Source organism: Mauremys reevesii, linkage group 9 (genome assembly GCF_016161935.1).
Source record: "Mauremys reevesii isolate NIE-2019 linkage group 9, ASM1616193v1, whole genome shotgun sequence".
Taxonomy (NCBI): Eukaryota; Metazoa; Chordata; order Testudines; family Geoemydidae; genus Mauremys; species Mauremys reevesii.
The window spans coordinates 61,280,493-61,303,719 of NC_052631.1; the positions used below are offsets into that span (position 1 = coordinate 61,280,493).

Below are 23,227 nucleotides of genomic sequence, written 5' to 3' on the forward strand. Positions count from 1 at the left end.
CTTGTGGTGTGCCCGGGATGGAAGCTGGAGGCATGAAGGTAGGCATAGCGGTCGGTAGGTTTACGGTATAGGGTGGTGTTAATGTGACCACCACTTATTTGCACCGTGGTGTCTAGGAAGTGGACCTCCCGTGTAGATAGGTCCAGGCTGAGGTTGATGGAGGGGTGGAAGCTGTTGAAATCATGGTGGAATTTTTCCAGAGTCTCCTTCCCATGGGTCCAGATGATGAAGATGTCATCAATGTAGCGTAGGTAGAGAAGGGGCGTGAGTGGACGGGAGCTGAGGAAGAGTTGTTCCAGGTCAGCCATAAAAATATTGGCATATTGTGGGGCCATGCGGGTGCCCATAGCGGTGCCACTGATCTGGAGATATATATTGTCATTAAATTTGAAATAGTTGTGTGTGAGGATAAAGGCACAGAGCTCAGCAACCAGTTGTGCTGTGGCATCATCAGGGATACTGTTCCTGACAGCTTGTATTCCATCAGTGTGTGGGATGTTTGTGTAGAGAGCCTCTACATCCATGGTGGCTAGGATGGTGTTCTCTGGAAGGTCACCAATGCATTGTAGTTTCCTCAGAAAATCAGTGGTGTCACGGAGATAGCTGGGAGTGCTGGTAACATAGGGTCTGAGTAGAGAGTCCACATATCCAGACAGTCCTTCAGTGAGAGTTCCAATGCCAGAGATGATGGGGCGTCCAGGATTTCCGGGTTTGTGGATCTTGGGTAGTAGATAGAATAACCCTGGTCGGGGTTCTAAGGGTATGTTGATTTGTTCCGGTGTTAGTGTAGGGAGTGTCCTGAGTAGATGGTGCAGTTTCTTAGTGTATTCCTCAGTGGGATCTGAGGGAAGTAGCCTGTACAATTTGGTATTGGAGAGTTGTCTGATGGCCTCCTTTTGGTAGTCAGACCTGTTCATGATGACAACAGCACCTCCTTTATCAGCCTCTTTGATTATAATGTCAGGATGGTTTCTGAGGCTGTGGATGGCATAAACATTTTTTTATTCATAAAAAGAAATATAGATGAGAGTTAAAATTGGTTAAATGAATCAATTACATACAGTAATGGCAAAGTTCTTGGTTCAGGCTTGTAGCAGTGATGGAATAAACTGCAGGCGCAAATTAAATCTCTGGAGTACAAACCCAGCTTGGATGGGTTATTTATTTGGGGAGGAGGGATAGCTCAGTGGTTTGAGCATTGGCCTGCTAAATCCAGGCTTGTAAATTCAATCCTTAAAGGGGCCATTTAGGGATCTGGGGCAAAAATCTGTCTGGGGATTGGTCTTGCTTTGAGCAGCAGGTTGGGCTAGATGACCTTCTGAGGTCCCTTCCAACCCTGATATTTTTGTGATTCAGTCCTTTGTTCTGAGCTTCAGTTTGTAGTGAGGTTAGAAGCAGGACTGAAGACAAAATGGAGGGGTTTCTAGGGCCTTTTATATCCTCCGCCATGTGGAAGGATCCCTTTGTTCTTACTGTGGAAAATCACAGCAACAAGGTGGAGTTTGGAGTCACATGGGCAAGTCACATGTCCATGCATGACTCAGTTCTTTACAGGTAGAGCAGCCATTGCTCCCATACTACCTTGAATGTTCCCCGGAAGACTTCTCATATGTGTATTGGAGTCTTCCAAGGTCCATTGTCAGTTAAGTGTTTGGAGTCTCTTAAGGTCCATTGTCAGTTAAGTATTTCTTGACTGGGCACTTAATCTGAAGAGTCTCTTCTCAATAAGCTGGCCAAATGCTTCACTGGTGCTGCTTAGAATCAAACACATTGAGATACAAGTACACAGCCAATATTCATAACTTCAAATACAAAAATGATACACGCATACAGATAGCATAATCATAACCAGCAAACCATAACCTTTTCATGGACACCTTACGTGACCTCCTTTGTACAAGATTTGGTGCCACTATAGGACCTTGGTTGCAACAATGATCTATACGGTCACAGATCATATTAATAATGTCACTCCTGTGCACGCCACTGTGACCTCACATGTAGAGCATTTTGCATTATTATGTTTTTCTCCATTGTATCCACAGGTTTTCTGTTGCAGTTCATTTCTCTTCTCCGCTTTGTATTTGTGCATTTGCTTTTGCACAATTTTGGATGTATTTTTCTCTGAATTTTCATGCTTCCCGTATGCTATTGGCAGGGCCATCTCTAGGTACCAGCAAACCAATCACATGCTTGGGGCGGCACAATTTCAGGGGCAGCATTCTGGGCACCGTTTTTTTTTTTTCTTCAGCATTTGCACTCCCAGAGTGTTTTTTTTTCTTTTTGCTTGGGGCGGCAAAAACCCTAGAGCCGGCCCTGGCTATTGGTGAATTATCTCAGTGTTAGTGCCACATGTGAGCTTGTTCACCAGCTTTGTTTGTGTCTGTAGCTGTTGGTGGAGTTGGTGTGGGCTCTCGGAACATTCTTATTTAAGCTCCTGTGTCTTTGTCCCTATTACTAATCTGTCATTAATTAATTCAGCTCGTAAAATTTGCTAATTGCATGAGTCAGCCCTTTTGTGCAGTTTGGCAATAGACTGACCTATTGTCTCCCCAGGTTCTGGATTACACTGCTTGAAAAGATCTTTCATAGCTGATACATTTTGTAGGTTAAAATGCTTTTGAAGCACTTATAGGATTTTACATGGGTCCCCCCCCCCCCAGTCTGCTGCTGGTGTATCCAGATGCTGCTGGAGCAGTTGGCAGGCTTTACCCAGTACAACTAGTAGATGGCTGCTCTTATTTTTTTTCCCTTTCTATCCAGCCCTGTTTCAATGTTACAGTTTTCCCATTGCTAAACACATCCCCTTTCCTGCCCATCTGTTCAGGGACAGGAACCTGGCATGCTGCCAGGATTAGTGGTTGCTCTTTGTTTTTGTTTGGTTTTCCTCTTTTCCCCTCAGTATTTCCAACATGAAGTTCCTGGATTTATGTACCTGCAGGAGCCAACTCACTTCTAACACCACATTCTGTGTGAGAGCATAAAAAGAGAACAGCAGCACAGTGCAATCTTCAGGCTCTGCCTTCCTCCACATGTACGGCCTCCCTTCTCTCAAGCACGTCCCCGAAAGCAGTAGCATGTAGGGTACATGTAGCTACACACCACAATGAAAAGCAGGCTGCATCCAACCTGCAGAGTGTAGCTACATACATCAGGGAAAGGCTCTGCCAGGGGGAGGCACGGTCAAAGCCTTTTGCTGCTACCTGACCCTTTTGCTGCTGCTGCCCCATAAAATAGCAGTGTAGATGGAGGAGGCACTGCTTGGGTGTGTAGAGAGCCATGTAGGGTACATTCCCCCGCCCCCAGTTCTGGTGTATCTGGTGTATGGTCTTTACCATAGGTGGAGTTTGACTTCTATATTTGGACAGGGGGCAGCTCCAGTCAGGCCAATGGGGCCACATGTGGGGCGGGGGGGGGGGGGGGTGTGTGGCAAATTCTGTGCCTGCCCAAGGCTTGCAGTTTGGCGGGGCAATGTCCCCCCCACCCACCCTCCCAGTGCCCATGGTCCTTACTCATCTAAGCTGTGCCTCACTGTCTACACTGGTATTTACATCCACGCTGGGGTGGGATGGGGTGCAGTTTCTGTACCCTATATGCCACCAAAAGTGCAAACACAGCCTAAGCGCCTAGACCTAATCATACTACAGCACCCCCTATTGGGAAGCTATTTATTGCAACACCCTGCAGTTGTGGGACAGGCTCTGCCCCGCAGATTGTTCTTTAATGCCTGGAGAACATTTATGAAGGAAACCAAAGCGAGTATTAAAGAACTTGCTGAGTCGCTGTGGAGTTGGGAGCTTGCACTTTTGGCAGCTGTTTCCCCTCCTGTCACTGTTCTGAACATCAAACGACCAGCAAAAGGCCAATTTCTGCTGCTCGTTTCTGATGTGATGAAAAATATTTGAAGGCAAACTCTGGTGCAACAGCACTTAATGGTGATGGCCATTCCTCTGAGAGGATGTCATGCTGCGCTGGCTGCAGCTGGAATCAGCTATCAGCAGTAGCCAAGTACAGCGTTGGAAGGTATGATTTCAGAGCACAGACAGCAGGAGGAATGGTGTTTTATCTAGCCCCTTCGGAGCTGCTTTTCCTACCCAGCAGCACATTCAATAGCATTTTTCACTGGGGCTGTTTGCCCTTTTAGCAGCCTGCCTGACAGTAATTTTCCACTCCTGAGGTAGCTGGGTGTCCATAGAACATTGCTTCCTTTGGCAGCGCCTACCTCTGGGAGCAGACATCCCCCATCTATGGCAAGGAAGCAACTGATTCCCAAAGCACATTTCAGCATCAGCGGCAGGTGCTAAACCAGGCATTGCAAAGAGTGGGCAAATGGACCTCACTGAATAGGCAAAGGAATCAGAAGTTTATCCTAGAAGATGTGATTCTGGAAAGAGGATGAACATATCCCGACTACCACATCCACCAATGAACATAGAGAGGCTCCCTAGGCAACACTGAGCAATGTCTGCACTGCAATTAAACACCCGTGGCTGGCCTGTGACAGCTGACTCATGCTTGTGGGGCTCAGGCTGCAGGGGCTGTAAAATTGCTGTGTAGACGTTGCGGCTTGACCTGGAGCCCAGGCTCTGGGACCCAGTGCAGAAGTGTGATGGGGGTCTGGGCAGAACATGAGGCAGCATGACATGAAGTCTCTGCCCTCTGGTTACTCTGGTCCAGCAGAGCGGCTCATAGGTGCCGTTCAAAGTTGTTATAAGTTAGAGCAGCCCTTGGAACTGTTCTAGCTTACACACAAGGTGCAAAGCTGGCTTAAAGACATCCTCTCTCCACCCTGCTGCTGCTGCTGCCGCCATCATCGCCATCGCCATCGCCGCCACCACCACCACCACCTCCACCACCATAGAAGCACAGCTCAGAATCAGAGCCTCTGTAACACAGGAGCATGCTCAGACTAGCCCTGAGCAGGATCCCTCTGCTCCAGTATCCTCTCTCCAGCAGCAACCATTAGCTGATGCTGCAGAAGAAGCCAACCAATAACTGAATAACCAACCCATAGCTTCCCCCACCCGCTGGTCTCAGGCAGAGGCTGGGGGGTGCACTGGGGCAGGAGCATTTCTAGTGCCTGCACATTTTTCTCCCCCCAATGTGGCTGTGGACATGGCTGGGGCTGCATTTGCATTCTCCATGGACAGCTCCATCCCTTCCCTGGCTCCTGTGTAAGCCGCTGGTTTATAGTGTTGTGTTAATGTTTGCCTGTTGGGCCTCTGCTCTCGTGGTTTGGCCAGGTTGGACATACCATGGGGAGAGCGAGTCCTGCAAATAAATAGCGCTGTGTTTGTTTGGAGACTCAGGAGCCCTGACATGCAGTGCCTGCAGCATCACCATGTGGCGGGCTTCTCACATAACAGAGGATGGGAGAATCTCATGGAAAGGGCCAGTACTGCAGTATAGCCCTACATGATACAGTTCACCTCCCAGCAGGGACATGCAGTGTTTGTTAGTGACCGTGACATCGGTGGTCATGCCTAGTGGTTAGAGCAGGAGTCAGAAGTCAGGAATCGGAGCCAAAGTGAGGACTGGGTTACCTGGTGTGAGGCAAGACAGGGGTAAGGCTTAGGCAGGAGCAGGGCTGGAACAAAGTGGGAGTAGGGCCTATCAAAGCCATGGGCAAATGCTTTGAGCAGCTGCTGAACTGCTGCTGCTGGTGAGTTTAAGAGACGGTCTGCTGACTCCTCCAGCCAATCAGGCAGCCTACTACAGGCTGGCTGTGTTCGTTAGCTTGCCTGGTGACTGGCTCTGCTACAGACCTGATTCCTGACAGCACTCCCTGCACGGGCACCTCCTGGGGCCTCAGGGTCCGATTTCTCAAGGCACTTCCAATGGAACTCCCACAGTAAGCCTGGAGCGTGGATGTTCTCTACCGGTTCCTAAGATCACTCGTCCGGATTGTTGCCTTCCAAGTCCACCAGGTACTGGAGCCTGCCCTGACTCACTGAGAGTCGAGGATTTGGTGGACAAAGTGCTCCACCTGTCCATGGACTATTACGGGTGTCAGTGGTAGGTTGGAGAGGTTTGGGGATCTCAATGTAGGGCTTTAAGAATGAGATGTGAAATGCGAGGTGGATCTTCAAGGATTCGGGCAGCAGTAAACACGAGGTTTACACATTCTGTAATCCAGGTATTGGTCGTCTAGTTTAGCGGATGAGCCACTTAATTTAAGATTCTGGGCAGAGAGCTGCACCTTGTCCCTATGACCAGACTGGGAGCTGCCTGACGGTCTTGGTCTGCATGGTGTTTATAGGTGTCTTTTGCAGACAGCAGGTGTTTTTTGCGCTTAGTGCACCTAGAGTAGATGGGAGACTAAATCTGCAGTGGCTGGTACTGGGGATCCTACAGGCAAGTCTGGGAGGAAGTGGCTGTGAAAGCCATACTTTGTAAAGAATGGGCTGTGCAGGACCAAGGCATAGATTTCATTGTTACATGCAAACTCATGAGAACATAAGAACTGATGAATGGCCCCACTGGGTCAGACCAATGGTCTGTCTAGCCCAGTGTCCTGTCTTCTGACAGTGGCCGATGCCAGATGCTTCAGAGGGAATGGACAGAACAGGGCAATTATTTAGTGATCCATCTCCGGTTGTCCAGTTCCAGCTTCTAGCAGTCAGAGGTTTATGGGCACTCAGAGCACCCAGGCAATAACCATTTATGGACCTATCCTCCAGGAACTTATCTAATTCTCTTTTGAACCCAGTTATACTTTTGGCCTTCACAACATCCCCTGGCAATGAGTTCCGCAGGGTGACTGCGCGTTGTGTGAAGAAATACGTCCTTTGGTTTGTTTTAAACTTGCTGACTGTTAATCTCATTGGGTGATCCCTGGTTCGTGTGTTATGTGAAGGGGTAAATAACACTTCCTTATTCATTTTCTCCACACCGTTCATGATTTTATAGACCTCTGTCATTTCCCCCTTACTCATCTCTCTTCTAAAATGAACAGTCCCAGTCTTTTTAATCTCTCCTCCTATGGCAGCCGTTCCATACCCCTAATCATTTTTGTTGCTCTTCTCTGTACTTTTTCCAGTTCTAACATATCTTTTTTGAGATGGGGCGACCAGATCTGCACGTAGTATTTAAGGTTTGGGCGTAACATGGATTTATATAGTGGCATTGATATTTTCTTATTATCTATCCCTTTCCTAATGGTTCCTAGCATTCTATTAGCTTCTTTAATGCCGCTGCATATTGAGCAGATATTTTCGGAGAACTATCCACAATGACTCCAAGATCTCTTTCCTGAGTGGTAACAGCTAATTTACACCCCATCATTTTGTATGTATAAGTGGGGTTATGTTTTCCAATATGCATTACTTTTCATTGATCAACCCTGAATTTCAGCTCTTATTTTGTTGCCTAATCACCCAGTTTTGTGAGATCCCTTTGTAACTCTTCGCAGTCTGATTTGGACTTAACTATCTTGAGTAATTTTTAGGGCTGTCGATTAATCGCAGTTAACTCATGCGATTAACTCAAAAAAATTAATTGTGATTAATTGCACTGTTAAACAATAGAATACCAACTGAAATTTACTAAATATTTTGGATGTTTTTCTACATTTTCAAATATATCTATTTCAATTACAACACAGAATACAAAGTGTACAGTGCTTACTTTATATTATTTTTAATACAAATATTTGCACTGTAAAAATGACAAAAGAAATAGTATTTTTCAATTCACTTCATACAAGTACTGTAGTGTAATCTCTTTATCATGAAAGTGCAACTTACAAATGTTTTTTGTTACATAACTGCACTCAAAAACAAAACAGTGTAAAACTTCAGAGCTTACAAGTCCACTTAGTCTTACTTCTTGTTCAGCCAATCGCTAAGAGAAATAAGTTTGTTTACATTTATGGGAAATAATGCTTCCTGCTTCTTAATTACAATGTCACCTGAAAGTAAGAACAGGCATTCACATGGCACTGTTTGTAGCTGGCGTCGCAAGATATTTATGTGCCAGATGAGCTAAAGATTCATATGCCTCTTCATGCTTTGGTCATCATTCCAGAGGACATGTGTCCATGCTGATGATGCTTGTTCAAAAGATAATGCGTTAATTAAATTTGGGACTGAACTTCTTGGGGGAGAATTGTATGTCTCCTGCTCTGTTTTACCCGCATTCTGCCATATATTTCATGTTATAGTAGTCTCAGATGATGACCCAGCACCTTTTCTTTTTAAGAAAACTTTCACTGCAAATTTGACAAAATGCAAAGAAGGTACCAATGTGAGATTTCTAAGGATAGCTACAGCACTCAACCCAAGGTTTAAGAATCTGAAGTGCTGTCCAAAATCTGAGAGGGATGAGGTGTGGGGCATGCTTTCAGAAGTCTTAAAAGAGCAACACTCTGATGCAGAAACTACAGAACCTAAACCACCAAAAAAGAAAATCAACATTCTGCTGGTGGCATCTGACTCGTGATGATGAAAATGAACATGCATTAGTTTGCACTGCTTTGGATGGTTATCAAGCGGAACCCGTCATCAGCATGGACACATGTCCTCTGGAATGGTGGTTGAAGCATGAAGGGACATATGAATCTTTAGTGCATCTGGCATCTTGCGACACTAGCTACAACAGTGCCATGCAAACGCCTGTTCTCACTTTCAGGTGGCATTATAAACAAGAAGCGGGCAGCATTATCTTCTGCAAATGTAAACAAACCTGTTTGTCTGAACGATTGGCTGAACAAGTAGGACTGATTGGACTTGTAGGCTCTGAAGTTTTACATCGTTTTATTTTTGAATGCAGAGCTTTTTTGTATAGAATTCTACATTTATAAGTTCAACTTTCACGACAAAGAGATTGCACAACAGTGCTTGTATTAGGTGAATTGAAAAATACTATTTATTTTGGTTTTTATAGTGCAAATATTTGTAATAAAAAATAAAGTGAGCACTGTACACTTTGTATTCTGTGTTGTAATTGAAATCAATATATTTGAAAATGTAGAAAACATCAAAAAATATTTAAATAAATGGTATTCTATTACTGTTTAACAGCACGATTAATTGTGATTAATTTTTTTAATTCCTTGACAGCCCTAATAATTTTGTATCATCAGCAAACTTTGCCACCTCACTATTTACTCCTTTTTCCAGATCATTTATGAATATGTTGAACAGCCCAGGTCCCAGTACATATCCTTGGGGAACATCACTATTTACCTCTGTCCATTCTGAAAACTGACCATTTATTCCTACCCTTTGTTTCCTATCTTTTAACCAAGTATCAGAGGGGTAGCCGTGTTAGTCTGGATCTGTAAAAGCAGCAAAGAATCCTGTGGCACCTTATAGACTAACAGACGTTTTGGAGCATGAGCTTTCGTGGGTGAATACCCACTTCGTCGGATGCAAGTAGTAGAAATTTCCAGGGGCAGGTATATATATGCAAGCAAGAAGCAAGCTAGAGATAACGAGGTTAGTTCAATCAGGGAGGATGAGGCCCTGTTCTAGCAGTTGAGGTGTGAAAACCAAGGGAGGAGAAACTGGTTCTGTAGTTGGCAAGCCATTCACAGTCTTTGTTTAATCCTGAGCTGATAGTGTCAAATTTGCAGATGAACTGAAGCTCAGCAGTTTCTCTTTGAAGTCTGGTCCTGAAGTTTTTTTGCTGCAGGATATCTTTTAACCAGTTACTGATCCATCAGAAGCTCTTGTCCCATGACAGCTTACTTTGCTTTTAAACCTTTGGTGAAGGTCTTTGTCAAAGGCTTTCTAAAAGTCCAAGTACACTATATCCACTGGATTCCCCCTTGTCCGCATGTTTACTGATACCCTCAAAGAATTCTAATAGATTGCTGAGGCGTGATTTCCCTTTACAAAAGTTGTGTACACTCTTCCCCAACATAGTGTATTAAAATGTGTGTCTGATAATTCTGTTCTTTATTAGTTTCAACCAATTTGCCTGGTACTGAAGTTAGGCCTGTAATTGCCAGAATACCTCTGGCAATTGGCATTACCTTAGCTATCTTCCAGTCATCTGGTACAGAGGCTGATCAAGTGATAATTACATGCCATAGTTACTAGTTCTGCAGTTCATATTTGAGTTCCTTCAACTCTTGGGTGAGTATTGGTCCAGGTGACAAATTACTGCCTAATTTATCAATTTGTTTCAAAACCTCCTCTATTGAAAGCTGTCAGTGACCAGGAAGTGGGTGGTCGTGCCTCGTGGCTGGAGCAGAAGATAGACCCAGTGGTTAGAGCAGGAGTTTGTAGTCAAGAATCAGAGCTGAGAGTCAGCACCAAAGGAGTTGGAGCTGAGGGTCAGGGCTGGGTAACCTGGAGTGAGCTAAGGCAGGGGTAGGCTGGGGTCAAGGCAGGAGCAGAGCGGGAGCAAGGAGCAGGAGCTATCGCAGCTGTGGGTGAATGATTTGAGCAGCCACTGACCTGCTACTGCTGCTGGACTTAAGAGCTGGTCTGCTGACTGCTCCAGCCAGGCCGGCAGTGTAGCCAATCAGGCAGCCTGCTGCTGGGGTTGCCAACTTTCTACTTGCACAAAACCAAACACCTTTGCCCCACCCCTGCTCACTCCATCCCCCTCCCTCTGTTGCTTGCTTTTCCCACACTCGCTCACTCATTTTCACTGGGCTGGCTCAGGGGGTTGGGGCATGGGAGGGGGTGAGGGCTCTGGCTGGGGGTGCAGGCTCCAGGGTGGGTCCAGAAATGAGGAGTTCAGGGTGCAGGAGGCGGCTCCAGGCTGGGGCAGGGAGTTGGGGTATTGGAGGAGGTATGGGCTTTGGGCTGGGGGTGTGGGTTCCAGGATGGGGCCAGAAATGAGGGGTTCAGGGTGCAGGAGGGGGCTATGGGCTGGGGCAGGGTGTTGGGGCACAGGGGGGATGAGGGTTCTGGTTGGGGGTGTGGGCTCTGGGATGGGGCTGGGGATGAGGGGTTTGGAGTGCAGGAGGGTGCTCCAGGCTGACACCGTGGGGTTTGGAGGGCAGGAAGGGGATCAGGGCTGGGGCAGGGTGTTGGGATGCAGGGATAGGGTGAGGGCTCTGGCTAGGGGTGTGGGCTGTGAGATGGGGCTGGGGATGAAGGGTTTGGTGTGCAGGAGGGTGCTCTGGGCTGGGATTGAGGGGTTCAGAAGGTGGGAGGGGGATCAGGGCTGGGGCAGGGGGTTGGGGCATGGGAGGGGGTTCAGGGTACAGGTGGCTACCCTCTCCGGCTCCTACGCGGTGGCGCAGCCAGGCGGCTCTGCGCGCTGCCCTGCGCATCTCCCATTGGCTGTGGTTCCCGGCCAATGGGAGCTGCATAGCGGCGTTTGGGGCAGGGGCAGCATGTGGGGCCCTCTGGCTGCCCCTAAGTGTAGGAGCCAGAGTGGGGACATGCTGCTGCTTCTGGAGCCATGCAGAGCCATGGCAGGCAGGGAGATTCCTTAGCCCTGCTGCACCACTGACCGGACTTTTAATGGCCCAGTCAGTGGTGCTGACCGGAGCCACCAGGGTCCCTTTTCAACTGGGTGTTCTGGTCTAAAAATGGGCACCTGGCCACCCTACCTGCTGCATGCCAGCTGCGTTCGTTAGGTGGCCTAGAGACTGGCTCTGCTGAAGGCCCTGCTTCCTGGCAATAATTGAGCTATCGCAACAGGGATTATTTATAAGGGGAGAGGGTCTGTATCCTTGCGTGTATCTCTGTGTGTGTGTTCAGCTCGTGTATGTGCATGTACACGCAGGTGTGTGTGCCTGCAGCTTTGTGTGCACGCTGTGTGTGTACAGTTCTGGGAGGGTGTACATCAGTTTGTGTTTTTTGTGTGTGTAGCTGTGTGTGTGTGTGCATGTGTGTGCATAAGCACTTGTGTGTGTGTATGTTCAACTTTGTGTGCATGCTGAGTGTGTGTCTATGTGCACAGCTGTATGTGTCTCCTGGTAACAAAATCTGAGCCAGAGGGTGCTAACTGACATTGAGCATGGATTTCCCCTAGGGAAGGGCCAAAACGGGGTTCAACTTGCATGTCTTCATTGAGGTGTGGAGGCTCTAATTGCTGTGGGGGGAAGTGGGTTCGACTGACCAAGCTGTGACCATGTTAGCGTTGCGCTCTGGGCATGTGACATTGATCTTTCACCAAGCTTCTCAAGTGTGCATCCGAGACAAGGTAGGCCCAGAACAGCTGCGTAGCAAGGGCAGTGAGTGAGGCTTCTGCAGACTTGGTGAAGTGCCTGGGGTGAGGACGGGCTCCAGGCCACTGCCAGGACTCTGGGACAGTCACCCATGACCCAAGAATGGAAGGGAGACGAGAGGATGGGATTAACCAGTGTGCTCAGGGCTTCGGCACACACAAGGATGTACCCATGCACTGAGCTGCATAAGGAGAGACTGATTTCAGTGGACGCGGTACACCACTATCACGCCCTAGAGGCTCTTCAGTGGTTCAGTGGACCCCTCCCGGCTGGACTCAGGTGACTGGTGCTAGTGCTTGTTCTGGGTACTAACTGACCACAGACCTTTGAAGCTCACAGCATGAGTCTCACAGCTTGAGCTGCAGAGCCAGGTTGGGAAGCTGGGGCTGGAACAGACACAGGAAGAGGGGCCCAGTAACCCACCCTGACCAGCAAGCTAGCCCCCCGCAACTCCCCAGAATTCATGCATGCCGGCTTTGCAGGACCTTTCTGCTGCACCTCGGCCTGCCCCCAGGCATGATCCCCTCAGGGCACGACTGTGGCTTGAAGCAGGGAGCTGATATGATTCACAATGCCCCTGCTCTACAAGGGGAGAGTGTGAGCAGTCGACTCTCCCCCTGTCCTGGAGCTGGCTTGCTGCACAAGCTGTTCCAATGTCATTTTATGAGCCGTTATTATGTTTCCATAACTGCCAGGGGCCCTCGGAGTGCTCACAGCTGCATGGCGGAGCTCTGCACAGGCAGCTGGCCGGTGGCTGGCTAGGGGAGGAAACTGGGCATGTTTCCCGAGTGCTTTAGTTCTCTGCTGGGCACATGGGATGAGACTCAGGCTCTCGGGCCCGCCATAGACCAGGGCTGGGAGAGGGGAACATGCTGGGTGAGGGCTAGGAGTGCGGTGCTCTGGTAGCAGGGGGAAGGGCGGGGAGGGCTGTCAGGACTGGAGGCGTGTGAGATGTTCCAGCTGCCGGAAGCCAATGGCATGTGGCTGTGCTCAGCTGTGTCTTTGCCGACTTGCTGAGCATGGCTGGCTGGCCCTGCCCACTGAGTGCTCTCTCTGCTCCATGCATTCCCTGTGCCTCCCCTGCCACTCTCCTGCTGCAATCTCTCCTCCTCCATATGTCTCGCTGCCTCTCCCTCCCCATCCCTCCCCTGCCCCAGGGGAGCTGGAGCTCTGCGTCTCTCCTTCCCAATGCAGCTGAAGGAAGGCCTGGGCCTTGGAGGTTGCTTTCTTCCTCCTGGGCAGTGCAGGAGCGGAGCCCAGAGGAGTGAATGACGGGGAGTGGCCCACAGTTCATGTCTGTCCTCAGCGGTTCTGACTAATGGACTAGGAGGAAGGTGGCAAAGAGCTTGATAAGAAACTGGATTCAGCAGATCCATGCTTGTCCCTGTTAGGCTGTTGCAGCACACCCCGATTCTTTATCAGGCTCATGGTCAGACAGATTAAAAACCCCAGCGCCAACGTCTAACATGCTCCTCGAGGCAGGCACCGCAGGTGGCGTTGTGCTCCAGGAAGCTGCGCCAGAAGAGAGACAGCGACAGGACTGGCAATCAGTCACACCCAGGCAGGTCGGGCAGAAGGATAAATTCCACTCAGCAAGTGGCTGATAACCTGCCCAGGTCACAGCTACGCCCTCCGCATCAATGTCATCACTAGCCCTGAGAGCTGACTCTATGGGAGGCCCTCACACAATATCTGAGTAAAGCCAGCGAGGACTCTGGGGTGTTACTGACTATGCTCGCGCACCAGGAGCAGCAAACACAGGTGCCAGGAGACAGCTCCACCCCCACAGCCCACCCAGCTCCTGCAGCAGGAACTTTCCAGAGAACAAGAAGTGGCCGTGTAATCTGGGAGCCAGGGGGGCTTGGGTCTGGTCACTCCTCCCACTGAGGACATCCCTCAGCCCTAGCTGTGCATGTTAATGGCTGCAGTAGTGGAGGTAGGGGGTGAGTGCGGGTCAGGTTCATAGTGTGTTTAACTTGCAATTGTCAAAAAGTACCAACATTGAAGGGGAAGTGTAAGAGTAGGCACTGGGGTGAGTGGCGCCCGAGCCCTGCCCTCCTCTGCCCCAAACAGGCCAGGAGACTGGGGGAAGGAAAGGAAGGTCTATCTGTCTCCTACACTTGTGTTCTGGCAGGGCCCCACCTGAGCCCCACAGCCTCCCTCTGGCCTGGACTAAAGTCAGCTGCAAAGGAAAAGAATTGGCTCTGTGCCCTTGTGTGTGGCTTTTATGATGCAGAAAGAGGGCCTGCAAAGGGGTTTGTCTGCTGCTTGTTCTTTAAGGTATACATCTGGGTCTTGTCTCCCTTCTTTCTTTCTTCTAAAAGGCTCTGTGGCCAGCTGGAGAACTCGCAGGATGATAATCTCTCAGGAACTGCAAGCTGAGCACTTGAGGAGGGAGGGGGTTTCACTTAGGTTGTTTAAAGCCCTTAAATTTTGCCGGCTTTCGTAAACCTGGTGACCTTAAATGTCTGAATGTGAAGGATTGTGCCCCACTCCTGCCAGCTGAGAGCAAAAGGTGCCCCTACGCCAGATCTTTGGGTCTGCGAGACCTCAAGGGAGACCCCGTATCTCTGACCTTTCTAGCGTGAACACTTGGTCAGACATATCTCCTTTCAGGCCCTCAAAAGAGCCGGCAGGAGCAAAGCAAGGCACATGCCCATATGCTGCATCTTTTCCAGTCCTTTTCAAGCCCCAGCCTTACCCAGGAGTGTTCCAGGGGAGCAGGCCTAGGCTGGATTCTTTGATACTGTCTGTCACTGCTGCTGCCTTTGGGCAGATCTTTGGACTTTGGGACCCTGTCCTTTGCTGTGTTATCTGTTTGTTTTTATCTGGTGGCAAGAATCTGAACTGGAGGACAGAGGAAGTGAAAAGAATCTGAAAGCCAGCCCCCTGCCTGTTGCTGACTAAGGAACTGCTATTTAGCGGGCACAGGAGGGGGATTGGGAGTCAGACAGAGACTCAGCACTGGGCTCTTTGATCCCACCTGGCAGCAGAAGGCTCCGGACTGCCAAGGAAACATGCCCTCTTCTCGCTGGACTACATGGGCCTGGATGCTTCTTCTTCCTGGTATGTTGGTGAGAATCTTCATTCAGATGGCACCAGCATGAAGAGACGGGCTGAGCCTGGGACAAACCATTGTTCCCACTGAGCCTGCCTATCTATCTAATCTATCCTCCTCACCCCCTTGAATGTCTAGCCTTTCCCTTCACTGCCCTGGGCTGGGACCCATGTCCCTGTCTTGGGATTGAGTCGGAAGTTTAGGGTTAAATTAAGGCAAGTCTCTTTGCTCGGCATCCCAGAGAAAACAAGTGAGGTTTTCTTCTTAGAAAGGACAATACTGCTGCTCCTTGCCCCCATCCCCCAGAGCCCTGTAACGGAGCACTCCAGCTCCTGCTGGCCCCGGGGGCCTGTCCCTCATGTGGGCACTGATCTGTGGCCCCTGCATGACAGACTGACTAAAGGACAAGCTGTGGGAATATTAAATAGCCTTTCCAACCCTAAAGCGCTGGTCAGTGCAACTTGGACTTGTGCAGGGAAGATCAGTGGCCCAGCTGGGCAGCTCCACAAGCAGATGGCAAGTGATCTGGAGTGTGCTCCGGTGGCCTGCTGTGACTGACATTATGAAAGCAAGAGACATTAAAATCCCAGCAGCGGCAAACTAAGCTCAGCGATTCCAATTCTGGAAGCAGAGGCTCAGTCGATAACTCAGCCGAGAGAGCATCTTGGCATGTGGAATTGGCAGGGTCCGATCCTGTGCTGTGCTAAGCAGCCTCTGTCAGGACCAGCCCCTGAGTAAGCAGCAGAGTGTGGGGAACGGCAGCCTCCAAGAGTCAGATGTGTATCTGAGCAGGAATCTGCAGAATACAGCTGTTGGTCCTGTGTGAGGGCCATTCTAGCTTTGTGTGAGGATCTTGGTCAGTGGCGAATGGCTAAGCCTGGCTCCATTTCTGATCACGTTGGGGTACCACTACAAGGTGGATTGCCCTCTTTTGCTGTGGATTTGCATGCTTTGATATGTTTGCATCGCTGTAAAGTTACTTTGGCTCTGAATAGCCTGGCTGCTTACCGGTTGGTTTTTGATAACCACACCATTCTTGTGAGGATTTGTACCCTAATTTGACCAATCTGTGGGCACACTCTGAACCTTAACCTCATACTAACAATGTTTTTTGTCCAGCAATTTCCTTAGTTTTTTAATGGCTCAAGCATCCACCAGAAGGGAGCCCTGTTCCACAGTCTCTGGGGGACCACGGCATGGGGTGTAATGCTCCAGACAGGGTCTGCTGGTCAGCAAGTCCCCACTAATCGCAGTCCCTGCCCACCCTCCCATGATGCTGCAGATCTACCTAGCTCATAGGCTCATAGATTCCAAGGCCAGACAGGTCCATTATGATCATCTAGTCCAGGGGTGAACAAACGTTTTGGCCCGAGGGCCACATCTAGATATGGAAATTGTATGGCGGGCCATGAATGCTCATGAAATTGGGGGTTGGGGTGAGGGAGCGGGTGAGGGCTCTGGCTGGGGGTGCAGGCTCTTTTGAGATGGGGCCAGAAATGAGTAGTTCAGGGTGCGGGAGAGGGCTCTGGGCTGGGGTGGGGGGTTAGGGTGCGAGCTCCGGCTGGGGGTGCGGGCTCTGGGGTGTAGGTGGGTGCTCCAGGCTAGGACCAAAGGGTTTGAAGGGCGGGGATAGTGGGTTGGGGCACAGGAGAGGGTCAAGGATGCAGGCTCCAGGTGGCGCTTACCTCAAGCAGCTCCTGGAAGCAGCGGCATGTCCCGCCTCCAGCTCCTCCGCAGAGGCGCAACCAGGCGTCTCTATGTGCAGCCCCATCTGCAGTCGCCACCCCTGAAGCTCCGATTGGCCATGGTTGCTGGCCAATGGGAGCTGTGGGGGCAGCATGGGGGAGCCCCCTGGCTACCCCTCCACCTAGGAGCTGGAGGCGGGATATGCTGCTGCTTCCGGGAGCTGTATGGAGTCAAGACACGTACGGAGCGGGGCAAGCCCCGACCCCACTCCTTAGCTGGAGCTCGAGGGCTGGATTAAAACATCTGAAGGGCCAGATGCGGCCCCCCGGGCCGTAGTTTGCCCGCCCCTGATCTAGTCTGACTCCTCTGCTCCTGTAAAAGAGAGTCCAGAGAACTGCCCAAAAATAATTCTCAGAGCAGATCTTTTAGAAACAAATCCAATCTTGACTTAAAAATTGTCAGTGATGGCAGGGGTGAAAGTAATTTACAGGACTTATCGGTACTGCTGGAGTCCTGAGGGGGGTGTGGCCTCATCCGGAAAAGGCGTGGCCTCACCCGGAAGAGGCAGGGCCTCTCAAGATTTAAAGGCCCTGGGGCACTGGCTGTGGCTGGGAGCCCCAGGTCCTTTAAATCAACCTGGGGCTCCCAGCTGCAGAGGTGGCTGGGAGCCCCCTGGGCTCACGGGCAAGTTAAAGGGCCCTTTAAGTCCCCACCGCAGCTCCAGCTGGGATTTAAAGGGCTCGGGGCTCCCGTGGCTGCGGGGAGCTCCGAGCCCTTTAAATCCCGGCCCCAGCCCTGCCGCCGAAGCTGTGGGTGGGATTTAAAGGGCTCAGAGCTCCCGCCACTGTGGGGAGCCCAGAGCCCTTTTAATCCCAGCTGCGGAAGCCGGTGCGGTCCAGCACGGCGTACTGGCTCTTGCTGGTATGCTGTACCGGACCGTACCAGCTTACTTTCACCTCTGAGTGATGGAGAATCCACCACAATCCTTGGTAAACTGTTCCAGTGGTTAATTACTCTCACAGATAAAAAATTATGCCTTATTTCCCATCTGAATTTGTCTAGCTTCAACTTCCAGCTGCTGGATTGTGGTATAACTTTCTCCGCTAGATTGTTTTCTTCCCCATGGAGGTACTTATAGACTGGGATCAAGTTACCTCTTAACCTTCACTTTGTTAAGCTAAATAGATGGAGCCCCTTCACTATAAGGCAGGTTTTCTAATCCTTTAATTGTTCTTGTGGCTCTTGGCTGACTCCTCTCCACTTTATCAACATCACTCTTGAGTTGTGGACACCAGAATTGGACACAGGATTCCAGCAGTGGTCACACCAGTGCCCAACACAGAGGTAAAATAACCTCTCTGCTCTGACTCGAGATTCCCTGTTTATGCATTCCAGGATCTCATTCGCTCTTTTGGCCACAATGTAGCACTGGGAGCTGATGTTCAACTGTTTATCCACCCCCTGAAATCTTTTTAACGTTCACTGCTTCCCAGGATAGAGTCCCCCACCCTGTACATGTGGTCTGCATTCTTTGGGCATATTTATATTTAGCCATAGTAAATAGTACATAGCAACTGCCTGGCCTCCTCTCTACCCCCCACCCCATAGATAGACAGCGAGTCTCGGCCTCCTCTCTGTTCCCCCTGCCTATATACAGCCAGTGCCAGGCTCCTCTCTGTTTCCCCCTCCTCGATACAAGGGGAGAGCCTGTCTTTTGGGGAAAAAGAGATGAAGTTGGCTGAGGTGGGCGTGAGCTGCTGTAAAAGGTGATTTTACACGGAATAGCCCTTGTTTGACAGTGTCAAGGTGGTAAAACTGTCATCCCAGGCGCTGGGAATTCAGCTGGAGCTGAGAGAGGTGGCGATGTAAGCTAGGTTCCTCCCTCTGGCTCGGTCTGGTCAGGACATCTCTCAGGAGCAGGATGACCAAGGCCCAGGGTCCCAGGAAACAGGGGCAAGGGATGGCACCTATGATGGTGAAGCTTGCTCCAGTAGCCTCCATCTGTTCTTCCTCTTCTGTCTTCGTTCTGTCTTTCCCCCCACAAAGCTCTTTCTTTAAGGACCCACAAAGGGAAGGGTGGGCGTAATGGTCCAGCCCCTTATTATTTTCTCCACCAATTAGGCCTTGTCATAGGTCTCACCCCCACTTGGAGCTGTTGGGTTCCAATATGGGGACCTGCACTGGTTTCCCTCTAAACTAAAAATCCTAGTTTAGATCTTGTAAAAGCTGCCACCACCCAATCAGGTACGTGGATTGGGACACAGTCCTTCCCCAAAATCCTTGGGGATCCCAAGAGCCCCAAATCCATGGAGTTCTTACACCTAGGAGAAATAAACCATTCCCCCCTGCTTCCTCCCCCCTCCCTTTTCCTAGGAGAGATACCGGGATCCACTACAGAGGGATGCTTCCCTCCTCCCCTTTCCCTGAGAATCCACCCAAAGAAAGGTCAACCAAGTCCTTAACAGAAAAGAATTTATTAAAGAATAAAAAAGAAAGTCACTGTCTCTGTAACCAAGATGGAACAATATACAGGTCTAAACTTATCAATCTCTGGAGAGAATTCCCCCTCCTTTCTTTCTCAGTCAAAGCAAAGTAACAGCAAACAGGAATAAAGAATTTCCTTTAGCAAACACACAATTGCAAATGTAGAAATCAAATTATAAGACTAATCCGCCTTTCTAATTAATACTTACTATTAGATAGTAGAAACTACTCCAGGAGAACTTGGAGACATGACTGGCCTCTCTTAGATCTAAAAAGAGAACTCTCTAACAAAGAACACAGACAAAGGCTTCCCTCCACAGAGATTTGAAATTATCTTGTCTCTGATTGGTCCTCTGGTCAGGTGGTCATCAGGTACTGCATGTTAACCCTTTACAGGTAAAAGAGACCTTAACCCTTAACTATCTGTTTATGACAGGCCTAATATCCAACATCCCAATTTTGGCTCCACATCATCATCTGTTTTTACTTAGCATCATTTCAGCATTCCTTGGATTACATCAACGTGGCCTGTTTGGTTCTGACTAACACAGTGTCTCTGCGGTTCTCTTTCACCTGTTCATAACATTCTTCACTGAAACTAACTTGACCTAGTTTCCGTGATAAATTCCGAAGCAGGGAAAAGTTACAACCCAATTGTCACAACCGTCTGCTCTGCTCCCCCAGTACATAGAGCACGACCTGACTCTACCCTGTTTCCCTTCCCATCTGCACCACCCACAACCGCTCCAGATTTCTGCACCTTGCTCTGACTCCTCCGGTTCTGGTCTCCAGCACAGACACCTCCTTTGGGGCTGAGGTGCTTGTGGTTCCTTTGGATGCAGGAAAACGTATTTATTGAAAACCTTGAACATATCCAGAATCCCTGTTTGCAATCAGTCTCTCTCTCACGGCTGTAAACACCTTCATGCTCTCTGGCTGATTCCAGGAACTCTCTCTTGCAATCCTGGTGCTCCCTGGCTCATGTTTAGAGGGTGAGACACTGCATGGTTTTTATTTGATGTGCAGTTTTATGTTGTTGAAGCTGAGTCTTGCTCTCTAGGGATCAAATCTACACGTCCCAGAAATGATGGGAAATCCATACGGCTCACAGAGCTCGGGCCTCACAATTGCCAGCTGGACAATGACATGGAAACACAACAACACAGCTGGGGAGAAGTGCTCCTTGGAAGAGCATCTTCAAGCTATTCCTCGAGATCAGCAAGGGGAGTGGAAGAATCCCCTGTGTGGGGGGCATTTCCAATCTCCCAGCCCCCAAAAGCAATATCATTATATAAACCTTGTCCCTTCTGTATCCCATGGGATACGTTTCTCTCTGCCCTGTCTTCCTACCTGTAGATAGGTGCTGTCCCAAGGTGCTCCTCAGACCCTGCAGGCATAGGCGGCGAGTTATATTCTTTTGTGGTGCTTGGGCTCCAGGAATATTCAGGGCTGGGGTCTCTACTCCACCAGTATTTGGATCTGGGTCTCTCCCCAGGCCCCTGCCCCGGAGCATCCCTGCCTGAAAGAAAGCAGTGTGCACCTCTCCCATGCCTGCTTGTGCTGCTGGTGTAGCACATTCCTACATGGAGCGGTATCCTACACTACACCAACTCCCGGGATCAATTGCCGTCTGCTGCCCCAGGGTCCTAGTGCCCTTTTTTCATCCACTAACAGCAGGGCAGGTTGCCCTTACCCTGCCCTTCCGCCCTAGCCCTGAGCCTCTCCAACACCCCAAACCCCTCATCCCCAGCCCTCATCCCCCCACACCCCAACCCTCTGCCATAGCCTTGAGCTCCCTCCCACACCCCAAACCCTTCATTCTCAGCCCCACAACCCTCACCCATGCACCCCTCCTATCCCCTAGCCCTGAGCCCCCTCCCACACTCCAAACCCCTCATCCTCAGCCCCTACCTCTGCACCCCCTCCTATCCCCAAACTCCCTCCCAGAGCCTGCACCCCCTCCAACCCCCAAACTCCGTCCAGAGCCTGCACCCCTTACCCCTTCCTGCACACCCACCCCCTGCCCCAGCCTGGAGCCTGCACCCAGCACCCAAACTCCATCCCAGAGCCTGGCCCCCTCCTGCATCCTAATCCCCAGCCCAGGACCTGCACCCCAGACCTCCTACCCCCACCCAAACTCCCTCCCAGAGCCTTAGGCAGTTGGGGGGGCGGGTTCTGGGCACAACCAAAATTTCTACAAACCTGCCACCCATGCCTGCAGGCTCCCTGCCTTACTTTACATCTCAGTTCCAAGAATAATCCCTTAAATCCAGAATCTGTTAGAACTATTCTCCTTTCTTAGGGTGTCTACACTACCCACGTTACAGCATGGCCACAGCCGCACTCTGACATGGGCAGAGCTCTCCCAGTGATAAAAATAACCACCCTGAATGAGCGGTGGTAGCTTCCCGGCGATAAAACACTGTCTATATTGTTGCTTTTCAGCACTAAAACTTTTGTCACTCATGAGTGTGTTTTTTCACACCCCTGAAGGACAAAAGTTTTAGTGCTGAAAGTGGCAGTGTAGACACAGCTTTAGACTCATAGGTTTCAAGGTCAGAAGGGACCAGTGTGAGCTACTCTGATCTCCGATGAAGTGAGCTGTAGCCCACAAAAGCTTATGCTACAATAAATTTGTTAGTCTCTAAGGTGCCACAAATACTTCTGATCTCCTGTATAGCACAGGCCAGAGACCTGTCCCACAATAATCCTTAGGGCAGAGCTTTAGAAACACAGCCAGTCTGGATTTAAAAATGTTCAGTGATGAAGACTCCACCGTGACCCTTGGTGAATTGTTCCAATGGTTAATTACTCTCAGTGTTAAAATTTACACATTATTTCCAGCTGGGGGAGAGGCGCCTTCCTCTCCCCATCCCCCTAGCCCAGGTGCTGCTGCGGGGAGGGAGAGCTGCGGGGAGTCCTCTCTCCCTGCCATAGCCCCCGGGTAGCCTGCACTCCAACCCTCATCCCTGGCCCGCACCCCCAGCTGGAGCCCTCAACTCCCCCCCCCCCCAACCCTCTGCCCCAGCCCTAAACCCGTCATCCTCTGCCCCAGCCCTGAGCCCCACTCCCACACTCCGAACCCCTTGGCCCCACCCACACCACATAAATTTTGTTATGTGCACCAATATGGAGGTGATGTGTTACACATCTCACCTCCATATTGGTGCACATAACAAAATTCATTCCGCACATGGTGGGAAAAATTAGAGAGAACACTGATGATGACCCAGCACATGCTGTTCGTTTTAAGAACACTTTCGCTGCAGATTTCACAAAACACAAAGAAGGTACCAATGTGAGATTTCTAAAGATAGCTATAGCACCCGACCCAAGAGTTAAGAATCTGAAGTGCCTTCCAAAATCTGATAGGGACAGGGTGTGTAGCATGCTTTCAGAAGTCTTAAAAGATCAACACTCTGATGCAGAAACTACAGAATCCAAACCACCAAAAAAGAAAGTCAACCTTCTGCTGGTGGCGTCTGACTTAGATAATGAAACATGCATCAATCCACATTGCTTTGGATCCTTATCGAGCAGAATGCGTCTTCATCAGCATGGATATATGTTCCCGGGAATGTTTGTTGAAGCATCAAGGGATATATGAATCTTTAGTGCAACTGGCACATAAATACCTTGCGACGCCAGCTGCAATAGTGTCATGAGAACACCTGTTCTCACTTTCAGGTGACATTGTAGAACAAGCGACAAAGAGTCCTGTGGCACCTTATAGACTAACAGATGTATTGGAGCATGAGCTTTTGTGGGTGAATACTCACTTCATCAGATGCATGTGGTGGAAATTTCCAGAGGCAGGTAAAAATTATTTATACTCCAATACATCTGTTAGTCTATAAGGTGCCACA

At 49.7% G+C, this 23,227-nt stretch overlaps 1 protein-coding gene across 1 annotated transcript in view; it reads left to right on the forward strand.

Annotated features, from left to right (window-relative positions):
• Positions 1–15,050: 15,050 nt before the first annotated feature.
• XPNPEP2 (X-prolyl aminopeptidase 2) overlaps positions 15,051–23,227 on the forward strand; it is a 32,093-nt gene continuing 23,916 nt past the window's right edge. The window contains exon 1 of the mRNA XM_039488665.1: positions 15,051–15,199. Coding sequence (XP_039344599.1) covers positions 15,151–15,199 — 49 coding nt within the window. The 5' untranslated portion in view covers positions 15,051–15,150. The remainder of the gene's footprint in view (positions 15,200–23,227) is intronic.